The sequence below is a fragment of the Phoenix dactylifera genome, chromosome 13 (genome assembly GCF_009389715.1).
Source record: "Phoenix dactylifera cultivar Barhee BC4 chromosome 13, palm_55x_up_171113_PBpolish2nd_filt_p, whole genome shotgun sequence".
Lineage (NCBI taxonomy): Eukaryota > Viridiplantae > Streptophyta > Magnoliopsida > Arecales > Arecaceae > Phoenix > Phoenix dactylifera.
The window spans coordinates 11,874,429-11,894,674 of record NC_052404.1 but is presented as its reverse complement, the minus strand read 5'-3'; the positions used below and the strand labels follow the sequence as shown (position 1 = coordinate 11,894,674).

The 20,246-nt window shown below is 37.1% G+C and overlaps 1 protein-coding gene across 1 annotated transcript; it reads left to right on the top strand.

The window, feature by feature from the left end:
• Positions 1-5,556: 5,556 nt before the first annotated feature.
• LOC103721991 (AP3-complex subunit beta-A) lies at positions 5,557-20,164 on the top strand. Its single transcript, XM_039133111.1, has 11 exons — positions 5,557-5,940; positions 6,076-6,152; positions 9,563-9,812; positions 9,908-10,531; positions 11,920-12,093; positions 13,002-13,128; positions 13,211-13,320; positions 14,505-14,705; positions 16,129-17,141; positions 17,291-17,557; positions 19,615-20,164. The coding sequence occupies exons 1-11, from the start codon at positions 5,725-5,727 to the stop codon at positions 19,961-19,963; spliced, it is 3,408 nt and encodes a 1,135-aa protein (XP_038989039.1). The 5' UTR covers positions 5,557-5,724; the 3' UTR covers positions 19,964-20,164.
• Positions 20,165-20,246: the final 82 nt, after the last annotated feature.

Here is a 20,246-nt window from a genome sequence, read left to right as displayed (position 1 = left end):
GGATGAGCTGGCGCCTTTTTGATGGGTCCACGACGGGGCCCACTTACACGCTCCTTTTTTACTTCCGACCCCGGCTCCACTTCTGATAAACTCGCCGACTTCTCGAAAGTACTCATCAATGACTAGTCATCAGAGACGGGGGAATGGTTTTGTGTCGTTATTTTTTTGGTGGAATGCAAACTTCGTGTGATAATGATATCTTACAGCTAAATTACTCTTAAGTTTTAATGATTAGACTAGAACGAGCTAATCCAGATACGAAAGATCATATCAGCATTCATCGCCTGTGGACGATGCGGTACTGGAAAACAATGATTGCTACTGGATAACGGTACCTTTTATTTGCAATACATTCTTTGCCTAATTTGCTATGATCAAAGAAAGGGAAAAAAAAAATCGTCAAATATGAGCAATTCATGTAGAAAAATTCTTAAATAATATTTCAATCCTGCTCAAAGTTCATATCTTGTACGATGAATAATGCGTAAATTCAAGTATGAGCCATACACCAGCACCACTTTATCTGTATACGAACAAATAGATACTAATTGTCGGTAACCAATTGCTTGATCAACTGGTGGTGCTTCCTATCAAGTCACCGCACACAGGCTTCGGGGATTGTTAACACCAAATGCCCATGGAGTGCCTACGAGGACCAAGCGTGTTTTTAGTTTTACATCAAATATTCACTAGATAGATTTTAAATACTTATACAAAACTAAGAAACTCAAATAATATTTTCCGGCTAGCCATTTTAGATGAAGTTCTGAATTGTTACAAATTGTATCAGAGCAAATCCAGCTCATAATTTATGTGAACTAGGGACACTGCAGCACAAATCTATTAGGGCTGACTACGGGCTAATCATGATATTTGTGATTAGATTTGAATGAATTTGAACTCTTAGTCTGACAAGACGTCAGGACTTGAATGGAGAGAATATGTGAGGATCTATGCGGATGTATGTTTAGTTCCACATCGGTTATTTGCAGGGCATATTTTAAGTACTTATACAGAATTAAGAAATTTAAATAATATTCTTCGACTAGATAAGATTCTGTATGACAGTTGTTTAGAATATTTTATTTTTTATTAAAATGAGAAGCAATAAGATTATCTACCGATATTTTACAAAATAGCTAATTTGAACTGAACTGTCGTGCCCGTGACGCGGTATTGGGTTTGGAAACCATGTCGGCTCCTGTTTCAATGCCCGTGCTAGTCGGGAAAAATATCTGGGGACGGGCGTTGCGGGAGCATTTCCCGTCACGATCGATTAACCAAGCCTTGAAGCGGGGAGTTGGGATGCCTGCGGCACCAGTGGGAACCAGGTGGCGGCAGCCTTCTCTTGTTTCAAAGAGTGGCCGAGTGCTTTGTCCGTTTGCGGCAGGGAAGAGTATCTTCCCAGTGGCTTGTCACCTCATACAGTGAGAGACAGCTTACCATGACCAGGATTGCTCAGGGAAAAATTATATGTTAGCCACCGAGATGGCAATCTAGTGACAGGGAAGCTATCTAGATTCGAAACGCGCGAGCATCGACTAAATTAGGGGATCGGATATTTCATATCCGAATAACTTATTGGCAGTTATGCTTTTTTTTTATTTGTATCAAGATGGCGCTGGGATGACGTACCTATACGTAAGATGGTAAGCTCAGTAGGATGAGCCTATGGGTCGGAGAAGGCACGCAAAACCTGCGACCTGTATCGAACATTTTCTAGTGGAAGAGAGGCCCAGTGAGGACTGCTACGTGGGTGGACTGGTCTCTCCTCCTCCCCTCCTATTTTTTACCAAAAAAAAAAAAATCTTACACTATATGCAACGCCATAATCGAGCACCATACCGATCAGTTCATATTCTTTGGATAGATCGCGAGTGATATGGATAAGACTTATAAAAAAAAAAATTAATGCAACCGGCGTGGTGCGTAGAATATAATTTTTTGCCGCTTATTTATAAAATTTGAAATAATTTTTTAAAATCATCCATGATAACGATGGATCTCATGCGGTACCTCACAAATGATACTCCGGATTTTTGATCTAACATTAGAAAAGATAATTTTGTTGATTTAAAAATTAATTTTTGCTGTGCATTAACATTTAACTGCTATCATTACTTAAATCTCTTTGCAACATCCAACAATGCAATCATTTTTCTATACTTAAGTATAGTTTTGTTAACAGATAGTGGGGGTCCTCCATCCATGACTCGGGTCCTTCATCCATGACAAACAAAGAGGATGATATAACAAATCTTTCCTTTTATAATAATTATGCGGATCACAGTGAGATCAAATGACAGCAATTAAGATAGTGACAAGAATCGTAGCTTATATTGCGATGATCTATGCAAATATGTATTTAATTCCACAGCGATTATTCACTGGATAGGTTTTCAGTACTTATACAGTATCAAGAATTCCGAATAATACCTTCTGGCTAGATTTTTTGGATGAAGTCAAATAATATCAAAGCGACCCGACTAATGATCTATGTGGACTAAATAACACTACAACACAGTTATATATGAGTTGATCATGGTATTTGTAATTGGATTCGAATGAATTTGGATCCTTTGCTTAGCAAGAACGTCAGGACTTAAACAGAAGAAGTATATGATGGCCCATGTGGGCTCATAGGTACTTATGGAAAAACAATGAACTCAAATAATATCTTCGAGCTAGCTTGTTTGGATGAGATCATATATATAATGATCTTTTTAGAATTATAACACCATGAAACAAAAAAGAGGTTTGAAGGAAAAAAAAAAAGGCATTCTATTGACATCTATGACTCTGCTAATTTATAAAATTTATGAATTAGTTAGCCAAGAAACAAATATATTTGTTTGGATGTTGTGATCTAACTAATGATTAAGTATTTGGACGTGGATGTTTTGACATCGTTTTTATCGCATGGATCGTCAAATGCATTCATCCTTTTGGTGGCTATCTAAAATAGTTCATCAACACGAGTTCTTAAACTCTGCAAACTGTGGTTGTTGATAGCTTCTCTGGACCTTAGTTATTGTCCTGTATATAGCATTGATTTCTTCCATCTCTTGACTTGCTAAATTCATTTTCCTTCACATCTTCTTTGATGGATTTGACTAATAGAGGAGATTTTGTTTTCTATAATACATCTTTTCCTTGTGAGGATAAACGATATTCTGTTCTTGTCACCGTCTTGAAGCCACTCAAATATTTGTTTGCATATGTGGTTGTGTCAAGGAAAAAAAAATAAAAAAATTGCACATGCAAATCTCTCGTACCTTAAAGATTGGTGTGAGAACTTAGGACATAAGTAGAGATTGCTGGAAGTTTATTTTAGAGTCTAAGCATGACGGAGGGTCAAAGGTTCAAATTCTTATCAAAAGGCAAACTTTATCTTTTTATAAAAAAAAAATGCAAGAGGAAACCACGTTGCTTTCCCAAATTGGCAGGGGACTATAGCAGATTGCCATTGCTTTTTATCCTATCCTCTTCATGTGATATAGCAAAGGAGTTCAACTAAATTCAGTTTGGCCAATTTTGCTATCTTGGAATTTACCGTGAATCAATGTAACATCTAAATTCATCTTGGTCCATTTTGCTACCATGGTATTTATCGTGAATCAATGTGCCAACAATGAAAAAAATCCATGCAGAATTTCATGACATAATGCGATGACCTGTGCGGGTATGTATTTAGTCCCACATTAGTTATTCGTTGGGTAAATCTTGGGTACTTATACAAGATCAAGGAGCCTAAATAATATCTTCCGGCTAACAATTTTGAGTAAGATCCTAAGTTGTGTCAAATGATATCAGAGTGAACTCAATCTACAGCCTATGTAGATTAGAGGATATTGCAGCACGGGTTTATGGAGACTGACCACGGGCCAATCATGGTGCTTGTAATTAGATTTGAACCCTTAGCCTGATGAGGATGTCGGAGCTTGAATGAGGGAAGTATATGAGGACTCGTGCGGGCATGTGTTTAATCATACATCAGTTATTCGTCGAGCAAATTTTAGGTACTTATATAAGATTAAAGAACCCCAAAAAAATACATTCCTGCTAAACATTTTAGGTGATGTCCTGAGTTATTACAAATGGTATCAGAGTAAACTTAGCCCATAGCCTATGTTAACTAGGAGACACTGCAATATGGGTTCATGGAGGATGACCATGATATCTTTATTTTGGATGAGGTCCTGAGTTGTTACAAATGGTATCACAGTGAACTTAGCCCATAGCCTATGTGAACTAGGGGATACTATAGTATGGATTTACGAAGGCTGATCACGGGCCGATCATGGTGCTTTTGATTGGATTTGAATAGATTAGAACTCTTAGCTAAACGAGGATGTCAGAACTTGAACGAAAGGAGTGCATGAGGATCCGTGCGGAAGTGTGTTTAGTCCTACATCAGTTATTGAAAATTTTGGGTACTTATATAGAACTAAAGAACCTAAAAAAAAAAAAATCTTTCGGCTAGTTTTTTTGGGTGAGGTCCTGAATTGTGACCAATGATATCAGAGCAAACTTGACCCATAGCCTATGTGAACTAAGGGACACTGCAGCGCATATTTATTAGGGCTGACCACGAGCCGATCGTGGTACTTGTGATTATATTTGAATAGGTTTGAATCCTTAGCCCAACGAGGACGTCAGAGCTCAAACGAGGAGAGTATGTGAAGTCCCGTATAGATGTATATTTAGTCATATATAGGTTATTCGCTGGGTAAATCTTAGATACTTATACAGGATCAAGAAACTCGAATAATACTTTCCGGCTAGCTATTTTGATATCAGGGCTTGAACGATGGGAGTATGTGAGGATCCGTGCGAGCATATATTTAATTCTGCATTGGTTATTCGCCAAGCTAGCCATTTTAGGTGAAGTTATGAGTTGTCACACATAACTTATGCTTCTTTAATGCATATTCATGAAAATTCCTTTGCAACCTACGACGACATGATGTTGTTAATATATCACCAATTCTACACTATATAACACCAAAAGTGAACATAATGAATGAGTTATTTTAGTAAACAACAAGATGGACAGTCCTGAACGAGCAAATAAGTTGATGATGATGCACATATCCAGATATTTATCAAGAAATCAAGAATAACTAGAATTTTGGTATATAGATGTGATTCGACCTGGAGGAATATGTCCATGATTAAAAAGCATAAGATTTTCATCAAATAGTTCGAAAAGTATTATATATTTCACAAATCCAATGCCATGTCAAGATAATAGTCTCCTGTCAAACATAGCATGGAACAACAACGACAAAAGAAAAAGTGGCATCATCATAGTTTAGCAATGTCCAAGATCGTCCAAGCTAAGGTCACAACGTTTGATGAATGCATGAAATGCAAATAATCCAGGAAAATCCAATTATTCAAAATTAGTGGCAATATGGATAGTGAAAATTTCAAGACCAGCTCATCGCGACTGCCGCTTAGCCGCTTGATCGGCCTTATGAAACCGTAACACCGCGCGCGGGCTAATGCCTTTTAACCCGTTGCCCCGGCCGACTCAAGGTTTCACACCGCGCACCGACTCAACGACTCACCTGTGACGTTACTTGATCCCTAGACGTAGAACCGGCCCGCTTGCTTATTTCGACGATCTCCAAGAACGCGATCTCTCTCTTCCTCCACCTAGCCGGAATCCGAGCGGCCGCTCGGAGGCGGTGAAACCCTAATTCTAGGGCGGCGGCGGCGATGTTCCCTCAATTCGGGGCAACGGCGGACAGCCTGAGTAAGGCGTCGTCGCTGGTGCTCCGGATCGGCACCGATGCCCACCTCTACGACGATCCCGACGACGTTAACATCGCCCCTCTCCTCGATAGCCGGTTCGACTCCGAGAGATCCGAGGCCCTCAAGCGCCTCCTCGCTCTCATCGCCCAGGGCGGCGACGTCTCCCACTTCTTCCCTCAGGTTTCCTCTCTAATTCCCCAAGATTTGAGGTTTTCTTGGTGCGACCGTGGATCTCTTTTCCTTTTTGATGGATTCGCATGCCAACGGTGAACTGATCTCGATTCTTTCTTTCTTTCTTTTCTTGTGGGCCTTCAGGTCGTGAAAAATGTAGCGTCGCCGTCGCTGGAAGTCAAGAAACTTGTATACCTCTACCTGCTTCATTATGCTGAAAAGTATGATTTTTACGACCCTCTACGTGCTTCACCATGATCTCAATATTTTTCTTCAAGATTATTATCTTATAAGCCTTGGGACAAATGATACGAATTCAGTCCTCACCTGTTATAGCTGATTTTTGCCTATGGCTATCCTGCTTTATTGTGTTATGATTTACGAATAGTTTTAAATTTGCTTTATAAATAATCATGGACGGGAATTATGTACCGAACTGGCTTATTAGATCGGAGGTAAAAGACTTCCAGCTCGCCGGGTTCTTTATTTCTGGGGGTTCTTGATGATTAGAACCACAAAAGCATTTTCTTAATATTTTTCCTCGCAATTCGTCGTGTGTTTCTTCTTGGAATTTGCCCCCGTCATTGGTGGCAGGACAGGAAAAGAAACCATAAAATGAAATTAAGAATAGTAAAAAAAAAATAAGGTAGATGATATACCAGTTATAGAGAACTAGTTTCATTTAACGTAGTAATTACAATACTTGGATGTTGGGAGATGAAAACTTTAACTGGGTGGCTTGTCTTGATATTTTAGAAGCTGGATAAAGTAGGCAGTGGATTTTTCTCCTTAGCTATCACAGAGACTATATAGAATCTTGATATTTCTGCAAGGCAAATGAAGGACCGATCTTGGCATGCAAAACTTACTCTAGTGGGCTGACACTGGTGGACAAAACTTAGCCTATCATATTGTTACATCTATGTGTGGGCATGGCACATGCACGTGCATGTGGCTCTATTTATATGGCTGGGAGATAATTTTGAAAGATGGAGCCTGTGGTAAATTTAAAGGATTTTTTTTAAGCAGGTTTTAGAGGGCCATGTTTTTGAGGTGAATTGATATGGCTCTATCTATTTGTTCATTTTTGCAATAAATATTGCTAATGTGTTTGATAGTCTAATTGAGTTATCGCATTTTGACAAAAAGAAACCCAGTGAAGGAAAGACTTCCTCTAAGGAGGGAAGGAGGTGAATGGACCAGATAATTGTATTCAATGAGCTTGCTGCAAAAAGGTGGTCAAAGTTAGAAAAAAAACTTGCTGTCAAAGAACTTAAGAAGGCTTACATTAATTTGTGAGTGGAGAAATTAAAGCCGGATTAGTTTTCCATTTATAAGGGAATGATGTGAGGGCACAAATGGAGGATATTGCTCGTCTTGTTTTTGAATTTGTGCCTGAATCTATATGCAACCGACCTTTTGAATTGAGATATGGTCCAAAAACATTTTACATCCAACACTTAACCCGATGCCGAACTTCTAATATGGTACCAAAGTCCTAGGCAAGGGAACATTGGGAATGGAAGGGCCTGCCCTGAAATTAAGAGAGCTGTTAGGGATGTAGTAGGTAGAATAATTGTTTGCTCAGTTAATCTCACACAATTAGAAAGTAACATCTCAAGCTCCTACATGAGTAATAGAACTCGATGAAGTCTAGAAGAAGAGAGAAGGCAACAATTTAAGGTAAAGAAAAATATACGTGTAAAACAAACTGTAGTCCAAAGTGTCAAATTGGATACAAATCCTACTTTTTTTAAATGAATAATGATCTATAGAATGTAATTTCTTCAACTATGAAATCACTAATAACTTTCTTCATCCATTATTATTTTGGCTTTTTGGTTCTAAGACGTTGATGATTTTCTTACCTCAAAACGTGGTGAAGGACATACCTGTCTAGATGGTTATACAATACCGAGCTAAGATTTCCTCACATTTAAGGTTTATAATACATCATGAATGTTTAAGCCTTTTACCTCTAAGGAAATTGACTATGGGAAATGAAATAGGTAAAGCTGATCCAGGTGGATTATTTGACCCATCATAGATCAATTTGGCCACTCGAGTAGGCTTGAAAAAGCTTCTGGAGCAAAATCCACCACATCCAAGACTTGATACTGAAACTTCAAGAAGCCATAAATTCTAATCCAGGGAGAATTTGGTGATGTGGCTAAGATAAAGTTGATATAGAAGTCAAGATCTAGCTTTCTATCCAAATTTAAAAAATTTAAAAATATTTCTTATTTTTATATTTTTTTTTATCCTCTTCTAATTAGAAGAAGAATCCAATCTAATTTGAGTTGGCTGAAAGAAAATGTTCATCCTCTTCTAATTATGAGGATAATCTGACTCAAATAAGCAGAGCGGACCTCTATAGTAGCAGAGCTTGTAACTTCTCCTCTTTTAGCTAAAAGAAGAATCCTACTCAAATAAGCAGGACCTTATTAGTATAAATAGAGGAAAAATGCCATGATTTTGGGGAACAGGAATGAGAGTGAGAGCAGAGACTATGGACTCTACTTTTTACCCATGTTATGTACCATGATTTGTGGATTATGAAAAATTAACAAAAGTAAAAGGGTTTATTGCCTCACTTTTTAAAATTCTTATTGCTTGTTATTTTATTTGAGAGAGTTGAGTTCAACAGGTTGAAGGAATTTTTTCCTTCTCCCCAATTGGAATAAAGGCTCCATGAAAGGATTAATCAGATTCTTCCAGCGGGTCAACAGCCACATGATAATTATTACTGAGTTTCTGGTGGAGTTGATATCAGGCAAGAGGGGTTTTGCATGAAAGTTAGGAGATCAGGTTATGGTTAGGGAAACCGACAAGATCAGATGCACTTTAAATTCATCTTACTTCGGAACTAGCTGTTTAAATTTGTCATTGCTTGCAAAAATATTTCATCTTGTTGCTGACTGGAAAACTATCGTAGACACCTCATGTTTAGAGAAAAAAAAAATCATACTATGAAAATTTGTATAGATGTGCTTTCAGAAAGAAATTGGATATCTGCTATCCTGTTTTTTTTTTAAGCAACTTCAATGGAGGGATGACTACTCATTCCATGTTAGATTATAGAATTATCATCAGATTTCTGATATATCTTGTTTTTTATGATTGTTATTCTTTAACATGATTTTGGTATTCTTATATCATAAATTGAATTTTTTCTGTCCTTGAAAAGAATTACTTTACAAGAAAAATGTCTAAAATCATTGTCAAGGGTTTTGCAGGATTGACGGGCCTGCCTTATTAAATTTTCTGTTAGATTTTGCTGTGGATTGTGCAAATGTTGCCAACTTAAAAAATATGTCATCTCATGCCCTTTCGTAATAATTGCATAAAGGCTGTTTACTTGGACAAATAATTTTTAGCATATATACCTAAATCAGATGGTAGCTTGCTGAAAGTATTTTTTACTCTTTGAATGCTGTTTACTTGAACAGATACTTTTAGTGTATATACCTGAATTGGATGGCAGCTTGTTGAAAGTGCTTTTATTTCTTAGTTGTGTGGCATCTGCTCTTCCTTTAAATTTAAAATTGAAGGATTGCACATGAAGCTGATGGATGATTCTTTTGACAACTCTTAACATTTTGGGCTTTTCTCTTTTTCCTTGCTAACCTAGGCGCCCAAATGAAGCTCTCCTCTCTATTAACTGTTTCCAGAAGGACCTATCAGATACAAATCCTTTAGTGCGAGCATGGGCTCTACGTGCTATGGCAGGAATCCGATTACATGTAGTAGCCCCGCTTGTGTTAGTTGCTGTTAGTAAATGCGCTAGAGATCCATCTGCATATGTGAGAAAATGTGCTGCCCATGCACTTCCAAAGATATATGACTTACATCAGGATGAAAATACTTCTGCCCTTGAAGAGGTTGTTATGTTTTTTCCCCATTGTTTTCCCCTTCGAGGCTCTCTTTATATATGAATGCATTTTTTTCTCTAGCTGAAATAAATTATATTCTGCAGCTTGTAGATATCTTGTTAAGTGACCATTCCCCTGGAGTAATTGGAGCTGCTGCTGCAGCCTTTAATGCTGTTTGCCCAAGTAATCTTTCGTTGATTGCCAAACACTTTAGAAGGCTATGTGAGATGCTTCCTGATGTTGAAGAGTGGGGTCAAATTCTTTTGATTGAGATTCTCTTACGATATGTTGTGGCTAGGCATGGTCTTGTAAAAGAGTCCATTATGGTATTAAATTCCGCTACAAGTTCCCAATCTGACAAGGATTCTGCAGCCGTTGGCAATATGTCTGATGGTCATTGTGGTTCTGAGGGGGGTGAGGCATGTGAGTTTAAATTGAACTCGTTAATGTGTAGATACTACATAGAAGAAACAAAGGAGTATTTAGCTCAGTCTGGATGTATGAATGAAGATGACAATAATTTTGGCTGCTTGGTCGTCACTTCCAGCCAAAATGATGATGTGAAGATTTTGTTGCAGTGTACATCACCTCTATTATGGAGCCAAAATAGTGCTGTTGTACTTGCAGCTGCTGGAGTGTACTGGATTATGGCCCCAAGGGTGCAACTTGAGAGGATTGTTAAACCGGTTCTCTTTATTCTAAGATCGTCTTATGCCTCCAAATATGTGGTAAGTTGGAAAAGTTTTATACCTTTCAAAATGTTTAATTATCATTAAGGGTTTTTCACCTTTTTGCTTTTTTTAGGTTTGTGTTTACATATAGACTCTCTTCTGTTAAGTTGTGTACTTTGCATAAGTACCAAGGTCTTCTCATGTTCATCCTATTTGTGATCTAGCTTCAGTTCACTGTTGGTGACTATTATATGCTTAAGCCATTGAACATAGCGTGCATCTTTTACCAAATAATGTTTGATTGATAGTTTATGCATCAAAAGATTTCCAGGTCGAAGCAGATCCATAAATCTTTGTGAAGCTGATTAGTGATGAAGAGAGACCACCTCGGGGGATCACTAGCCTAATAGCCGAGATTAACTGGAACGTTACTGAACAAAAGAGGCCAAAGGATAGGATTTCAAGATAGAGAATGCAACCAAATAGAAACATTTTAATGAAAGGTTACATGAGAAAAATATATATTTTTTTGAGATCAGTAATCATGATGCAGAAGTAACAATTTGCTTGAAATGTGGCTACAGATTGTTTCTTGCATCATTATGCTGGGCAAGAGCTGTACAGATTCCAGCTTTAGTAGCACTTAGGCCTAATCTATAGGTAACTTGTATCTAAATAATAAGTATATAAGAAAATAGCGATTCATCCTTTTAGCTGCGGTAGACAATCCAGTCTATGAACTTCAACTAGTGGGAGCACGAAGAACCTACCCATTCTTATCAAATCAAACTACTATGTATGCAATATCCCTCACAAACTTCTTTGCTATTTGACGATTTCTAAGTCGAATGAAAGTTGACATTGGTCATCACCTTGTGGATCATTGTTTCAGTTAATAGTTGCTGCAATCCAGCAACTTTTCAGCATGCTAAATGAGAAGGTTTGGCAAAGGGGCATATTGCTTGCTGGTAAATTTGGCTTGGCAGTGGCACGCCACAAGTATGTGTATATAAAATCTGACCATTTTATAGGTTAGAGGTCTGTGCCAAAGGGCAGGCCTGACCTCAAGCTAGACTATAAATATTGCTGATTGTAATTGAAGATAGATAGATCTTGTATTGGATTGTAACTAAACATGAGACAGCTGCTTTGCTCAGTACTTGATAAATTCTGGTAAAGCTGCTTGAGTACCAAGAGCAGAAGATGTTGTTAAACATCTTTTACCCCTTTTCATTCATTGAGATGTACAATTATGTTAGATAATTACAAGTATGTGAGCACATATGCATGCCTTTCAGTTGCATTCAAGGGCCATTGCTCTTTTATTGATTATTATTCCTCCCATCTCTTGTTTCCTTTTTAAATATATTTCTTAGCCTATTGTTTTAGTGAGTAACGCTGGAAAATTTGACTACAGCTGACCTTTTTTTATGTTTTTATTTCAGATGCTCTGTAACATACTGGTGTTTGCCAAAACAGTTCCTTCACTTTTTGCACCTTACTTTGAAGATTTTTTCATATGTAGCTCAGATCCATACCATATCAGAGCTTTGAAGCTTGAAATTTTATCCACCATTGCCACAGAGTCATCTGCCCCAATAATTTTTGAGGAGTTCCAGGTATTTACTTAGTTGCACGGTCAGATGTTTTGTGTCAATAGAAACAATATAGCCCATTTCTGTTGGTTGCGTCAATAGACCACAAGAAACAGAAATGGGCTATTCTTGTGGTGTATTTAATTTATTATTGATATGTACTCAATTTGAAACAAATAATCATTAGAAGGTGAAGCTGAAATCGACTTAGTGGCATGAGAAATATATTGGCCATTGAGATGTTCCCTATTTCCTGACTGTTAGTTTGTTGTGTTTTGTATGGGTGATCTTCAAACTGACTTGGCTTTTTATGGACTAGATATATTGCTTTTATTTGAATTAAATAATTTGTTCACAGGCAGAAGCAAAACCATCTCTTTGAATGGCTTTAAGCATTGGTTTGATTTCTTGTTCTTTTCAATGCAATCTGGAAATGTAGTATGTGAGGTTTGCTTGAAAATATTTGAAGATCATAAGTTTCGTACCTTGCTGGTTGCCTTGGGGTAATCAACTGCCCTTAGAAATTTCAGACTTGCCTATGTTAGGAATTCTAGCTAAGAAATATTTGAATGATCATGATTAATTTAAAATAACTATTGTCATATGTTTTTTGAGGAGAATTTTCTTAATAACAAAACAGTATGAAGAAGCTTTACTGCTCATACCATAGAATTCAATCCAGTGTTTTGTGCACCTTCTATTTCCAAACGTTGTTTTTCCCTCCAAATCATTATGGCATCTCATTTTCCTGTTAGTCTCGTGGCAGAAATTCCCCTCTATTTTTCTGGACTAGTTTCAGTTCCTGAAGTGGACATGCGAGTGGATGTGTTTATGCGTGTTGATTATCAGAATAGTGACAATGCTGTTGTGATTTACTAAGTTTGTTATGATGAACAATTGGCTGATGCTTATCTTTCTAGCCGTGCTGCTAGGATTACATTAAAGATCCAGATAGGAGATTTGTTGCTGATACAGTTGCTGCAATTGGGTTATGTGCTCAAAGACTGCCTACTGTGGCTGCTACTTGCCTAAAAGGGCTTTTGGCACTTATAATACATGGTAAATTACCAGTTCATGTATGTGGCACCTTTCTCTTATTTTATTATGGATTTTGTTTATGGTAACAAATATTATATTGCAGAATCGTCTATTAGCATATCAGGCAACATTAATGGTGAAGCAAATGTTTTGGTTCAAGCAATCATGTCGATTAAAGCAATAATAAAGGAAAACCCAGCTAATCATGAGAAGGTATCTCTTCTTTGGCACATGTATGGACCCATAACCATAATCCATTGCTTCACATGATTCTGCTTTCTCTGATTATTGCTTTATGAATTGAATTTCTAAAATTTGCAATATAACAACCTTATTTGCTGAGAGACTGGGGAGAATAGCTAAGAAACAAGTCAAATCAAATAAAGGTTTATTTCTTGGTTTTATGTTCTAAATTTCAAAGTGAAGAAATGCTTATCTTTATGAATGGTCCAAATCAATTGGGGCTAATTTGTTCTGGGCTTAACTGTACTTTTTCTTTTAAAACCTTGATCAAAGACTTTAGGCATGATTCACTCACAAATAATTGCACATGCCTGTGCAGTCATATACACAGATTTTGTCATAGAAAAGTATAAGTTTATATAAATTTTTCCAGATTTGTTACTGGAAACCTAATAATCAGTCACCATGAGAAAGAGGATACTCAGTTCTATGCTGTTGGAAAGCTGTAGAGTGACTGGACATGCCTGAAATTGTGACATCGAATAGGTTAATAGTAGCGACATTAGGCTCAAATTGCACAAGACTGCCTTCAAATCCAGGCGTGTACAGCATTTTGTGATCTATTCAATTTGGCTTTCTAAAAAACTATTCCTATAATCAAGCGGTTTTCTCTGTCATAATCAGTTTGTTTCGTTGAAAGATGATATACTGATTCTATCAAAACTCCATTATAGCAAGCATCCTTGACTTGGCCACCCAATTATTTTGATTTGGTGGTTCCAGTTAGACATGTATCTGTATTATTTGGATATAACTTATTAAAAGCTTTGGGTAACTTAGAAAGCTTTTGGCTTTCTAAAATAATCAAACGTCTTCTTTGCTCATTCTGTATGTTCCCCAGTTCTTACCTTTAAAAGCAGCATGTATTATTTGATAATTGTTTTTTCTGATTAGATAATGATCGTGGTATGAAAATGTATTAATCAAATCTTTCTGTTTATATATTTCTATTAATCAGCTTTTAACAGATGACTGGGTTTCTTCTTTCCTCGTTCTGGATATTTTTAATCTTTTTTATCTTGAGTGCTATATTTTTTACTTTCTTTTTAATATATTTTTTTGATGGAAATAAAGTCTTTGTAATGTCTGGCACTGTGTGTTGCATATATTAGTCACAATTGCAATTTCTTACTCTTAATGTGTATTTTCTAAAGGTTATTGTCCATTTGGCTCGCAATTTGGATATAGTTAAGGAGCCTGCAGCACGTGCATTGATTATTTGGATTATCGGAGAGTATAGCTCTGTTGGACAGCTTATTCCTAAAATAGTACCAACTGTTTTGAAGTATCTTGCATGGTCCTTTACTTCAGAAGAGCTCGAGACAAAACTTCAGATTTTAAATTCTACCTGCAAGGTATTTTTATTATCAGGATGGTTGTTTTCTTCCTAAATGATTTGGCTTTTACTTAGCTACATTGCTTTTTGTTGAAAATTATGTGCATTTGCTGCTCTGATGCTCAATAAAATAAATATGTACCAATAAAGAATTGAATTCCTAACTATCATGCGCTTCTTGGCTTGAGAATTTGAAGTTGAGTTCTCAAAACTTTTCACCATGTTGAACCATCAGTGGCTCAGCAAGGATATCATTTTCTTAGAGCAGGAATTGTCTTGTGAATGAGACAAGCTTCCATTGTAACACTATAGCATCCCTCAAATCTTAACATAGCATGACTAGTCCCATGCTGATAGTATGCGTCTGGTATATTTACTGTCTGATCCAGAGTTTGATCCATATTTTATCTGACTGAAATACACATCACAGTCCTTCCCCATAAAAGATACAATAGCCATCGCTTTATTATGACTGCTGCATGTTATGTCATGCTATCTGATACTATATTTGCTGTTCTTTATAATCAGCATTAAGAAAGATGCATGCGAAATCATCTCTATCTTGTTAATATGTTAATCATAAGGCAAGTATTGTGAACATTTTTGACAAACCTTGTTCACATGTTGGTGATCAACATTTGAATCCTTCCTTTCAAGGGTCAAACATACATTACGAGCTTTGAGATCTGGCATACAGCTTTTCGTCTGTAGCCAACTTTAGCTTTTTAATCATTGTTTTTAATTGGCATATAAATATAATTTAGTTGCTGAGATGATGTTTCTTAGTTTAGTATGTTTGTAAGGTTTTATCCAAGATTACCTAGCTGGATGCCTGTTGATCGTTGCTTCCCCAGGCATGGCATGGTGTGCAAGATTTAGAGTGGCGGTATATGTACCATGACAGAAGATTGCAACATTTTAGATAAGAGTGGTAATATAAGAGACATGTCATTACTAACTTTCTTAAGAAAATTGATGAACCAAACCTTTTTCGTTATACATCACAGAACGTACCAGCTTTTCCATTAGAACTTTTTGGGTAAGCAAACAATTAAATATCTTGTTATTAGAATATTTTCTATCAGCAGTTTTATACTTTAAAAATCATTCATTTCTCTTGTGATGCCGTGTAACATAGTTGCAAAGATATATCTCATGGACTGCTTTAGTGAAACTAATGCAACAACTTTGAGTCACTGCTGTATTAGTTGTTTTATAGCAACACTGAACTCATTCTTTATATAAATGCTAGTTACAGTCAACTTACTAGCACTTATTACAGCAGAGATGCTGAAAAGCATACAAATTATAATCTTTCTGATGAGTTGGCTACAATAAGATTGGGCGCCTATGCTCGAAAATTTTTTAATGCTACACATGCCATCTCTAGCCATCGTTTGGAAAGCTATTTGCATATTACTCTCGTTAAATTTCTCTCCCAGATTGTATTGCGTGCCCAAGGAGAAGAGTTATACACATTCAGAAAGATCCTAAGCTATATTATTGAATTGGCAAGATATGACATGAATTATGATGTCCGTGATCGTTCTCGTGTTATGGGGGAGATCACTTCCTGCACAATGCAGAATGGAGGCATATATCATGAATTTGTGGAAAGCATATTTAGTGGAAATACACCATCAAAAGCATATATGGCCAAGAACTTCCGAATTTATCTTCCTGGATCTCTCTCACAGATTGTTGTTCATGCAGCTCCTGGTTACAGACCTCTTCCTAAGCCTTGCAGTTTACTTGACGGTGACTTCAATCTCGGCTTTGGGGTGGTTCATGAGCCAGAAGAGCCAGCTGAAATAAGTGGTAGGAGCAATTCATTTGAAATGAATGATCCTGACATATCTTCTGGATCTTCTACGGAGGAAAGTGGCTCTGCTTATGATTCTCAGCATTCTATCATTAGTTCAGCTGACAGCGTTGGGACTGGATTTGCAAGTGATTCAAATGACAATGGCCATACTTTAGTGGTTAGCCATGGTGCTGAAGATGGCAAAGAAATCCCTCTAGTTCATCTTTCTGATGCTAGTGTTGATTATGGTCAAACAAGTCAAAGTGCCAAGGAAAATATATCTACATTTTTCTCTAAAGATTTGGCAGAGGTGCTGTCTAAGTCAGCGTTGGAGTCATGGTTGGATGAGCAACCTAGTTTGCCATCTTTGCAAAAATCTGAACCACCATCCGGTGCCAAAATTTCTATCAATGATCTTGATTTTACTGTTAAGCCTAAACTTCACACACTTCTAGATCCTGCAAATGGAAATGGCTTGAGGGTGGAATATTCCTTTTCATCTGAGGTTTCAACTATATCCCCATTGCTGGTATGTGTGGACATGTTTTTTGAGAACCTTTCTACCGAACCATTAATGAATATAACTGTGGAAGATGGAGAGTCTAGTGGAAGTCTGGAATCTGCAGACCAAGTGTTTGAAGAACCTAAAAGGTGCTTTCATGTTCCTTTTTTGTCCACAAATGTGAAAAAAGTTTATGCTGTTCTAATCTTGTAATCAAGCAGAGGTTACAGTATGTTAAGCTTGTTAATTCCATGCTGCGTCTCTTCTTATATTCACATATTTTTTGTTGCTTGTGCAGCCTGATTTCTGCTAATGATGTGCCAACTATACTTCCTATGGAAGAGCTTGCTTCTCTAGATCCAGGTCAGACAGTGAAGAAAGTTCTCCAAGTCCATTTTCATCATCACTTGTTACCTCTCAAGTTGGCTGTGTTCTGCAATGGGAAAAAGAAAATAACAAAGTTGTGGCCTGATATTGGTTATTTCATGAGACCATTGCCCATGGATATGAAGGTATTTACTACCAAGGAACGCGAGTTACCAGGGATGTTCGAGTATTCTAAGAGGTCAGTAAATCAATGGCTTTATTGCTTATCTATTCATTTATGATAAAAGAATTTGATCATTGAGTATATTTATGTAAGAAAACATAGTGTACAATATGCATCAAGCACAATAAAAAGCAAGAATATCTAATATTTTTTAATTATGTACAATGGAAGTAACCATACTTCCTTTTTGGTAGGGCATGGTGAAGAAATCTTTCTTTTATCAATCCAATTTTTCCTTCTTTTGAAATTTATAGTCATTATAGCCATCCCCATTAAGTGTCCTGAGAATTACCTCACTTCATCAACCCTCAAAAAATAGTACAAAATTAACTATTTGCCAACTAAAACAAAAATTAGCCTGAGCTCTAGATTAGTAGGAACTCCAAAATTTTTGTTTTGGAGTTCATATTGCATATTTTTGTTTTGTAATTATAGTCAATAAGCTTGATTTATTTGATATATAATAAATGAAAATTGGCCATTAACACCTGATCCTGAAAAATTGTACCTTGAACCAAATCAATGATCCAAATCCTATGGGATGGGGCTGTCTTGAGTTTTGTGGAAAGGATGCACCGCCATCTCGAGACTTTGGAAGGGATATCCTGGGATGTGCCAAATAGGATGCTAGGATGTCGGTGGGATGGTGCCCTGTCCCAACATCCCACATGACGTCCCATTAGGACTTGAATCCTTGAACCAAATGCCTCTCAATGGCATGAACTATGTGCTAAAGCAGATTATTTACTATGTTCACAAAGTTTAGGAAGCAAGATCACATGGAAAGTGGCTTTTTAAATGATATTGGTAGTATGTCATACTAAAAACACTACTTGGATCATGACTGAATAAGCTCTAACAATCACTTCTACATCTACTCTATGTTTTACCATGAAGATAAACCTGCTTCCCTACAATGATCATTTAATAAAATTTGTCTAGGGAGTTCCTAACCATGCTACCTGGACATCAGACATGGGTGTCAAGTGTCCAAGTATCCTGAGAGTATTTGACGTGACAATCTTACAAAACTTGGACAATGCAGACATGGCAACATATATAATAGTATATTTATATATATAACTAGTCTTATGCATATAAGATTTATATTCTATATTTGTATGTATGTATTTGGGAGGATCTTTAAAATGTGAAGCTGAGATGAAAGTAGAACAATAATATTGAAAATAGGAGTTATGTGGCTGTTTCTTCGGGTGGACCTTGTGGCTCTTAAATATGCGAAGGGCCACATCTTTCGGTGGCAGGCCCCCTTATAATCAAACAAAAAGCTGTTGGCCTTTGGATTCCTAGCCACTAAACCCACACTCCTTGCCCCACCTAGCAAACCCCCTCCCTCCCTCCCTCTCTCTCTCTGTGCCCCATTGCTAAGGTTTTAAACTATTCCGATCTCACCCTAAGAGGCCGTTGAGGCTGATATGCCGAGAGGAGGGAGAGGTTGCCGCTCCAGCTCCTGTGGGCATTGGGCATTGTTCCTTAATTTGAAAGTAAGAAAGAGAGGACGAGGCAATAAAAAGAGAGGATGAGACGGAGCCAAGCTCCTGGTCTGTGGGTCACTTGATGGGGGCCACGACGTGTCTAGCAGGAAGGATATGTGAGACATGCATGTCGTGTTGAGGTGGGGACAGCAAAATTTCTTAAATTTGCCTTTTCCAGGTGTCACTAGTTCCTAACACTTATTCCTGAATTGGTCCTAAATTCCTAATACATTTTGATTGTAACTCATGTTTAACCCCTGCTGACCTCTTATCATGATCATAGCTTATCAATTGTTCAAACTCTAGACTAATATATATGGCCCTGTTTGACTGCTGATCCTAGCTTAGTGATAGCTTAGCATCTCCTAATTTCTTGAACATGACCTGTGTTGGCATGATTTTAAAAAATGGTAATTTTGTGAAGCGTGGTTGCCAATGAGGAAGTGATGATTGAATATTTAGGAGTATAAAACGAGCATTTATTTGCATTACTAAGTATCACAGAAATTATTTCTGATGAATGAAGATATAGATACAAACTCACATGTACTCCAATACTGGAATCATTTGCAACAGATGTATCTTTAAGGACCATGTCAAAGAGATTGACCACGAGAAGGACCAAAGGCCATTGCACACCGATACTATTCTTTTAGTCTCTCGGAGTCTAGCATCAAAAGTGCTCAGTAATGCTAATGTTCACCTTGTATCGGTGGATATTCCAGTTTCTTTCAATGCAGATGATGCATCGGGTTTGTGCTTGCGATTCAGTGGTGAAATATTGAACAGCTCAAAACCATGCCTGATTTCTATAACTGCTGAAGGAAAACTTTCAGAATCATTAAATGGCACTGTGAAAGTAAATTGTGAAGATACGATATTTGGCCTTAATTTGTTAAACAGAGCAGTGGCATTTCTACTTTGATTTTTTTTTTTTTTTGTATTTTTTCCCTTTCTGAATCAAGGATCCAACTAGTTCTGTGTTAGAAGGTGTAGAGTGCTGTATTAACTCTTCACGACAATATTATAATTTATGAAAGGAATATCTACTTTGGCTTGTAAATGTTGAAAAGGATTATTGATCATTTCGTTGGTCTTAAAGAATTACCTTTTCACTTTGGGAGTATTCTGATCAAATCTTTTAGTTGGAACCTGAATTGTGCTGTAATTCAGTTAGTTTGTCATTGCATAATTCGACTATGTATTAC

Excerpts from the sequence above, each read along its gene's own strand:
- LOC103721991 (XM_039133111.1), top strand. The coding sequence starts at position 5,725 with ATGTTCCCTCAATTCGGGGCAACGGCGGACAGCCTGAGTAAGGCGTCG. Across the intron at positions 10,532-11,919 it reads CTTATGCCTCCAAATATGTG|ATGCTCTGTAACATACTGGT; the intron begins GTAAGTTGGAAA and ends TTTTTATTTCAG. Across the intron at positions 17,142-17,290 it reads GTGTTTGAAGAACCTAAAAG|CCTGATTTCTGCTAATGATG; the intron begins GTGCTTTCATGT and ends TTGCTTGTGCAG.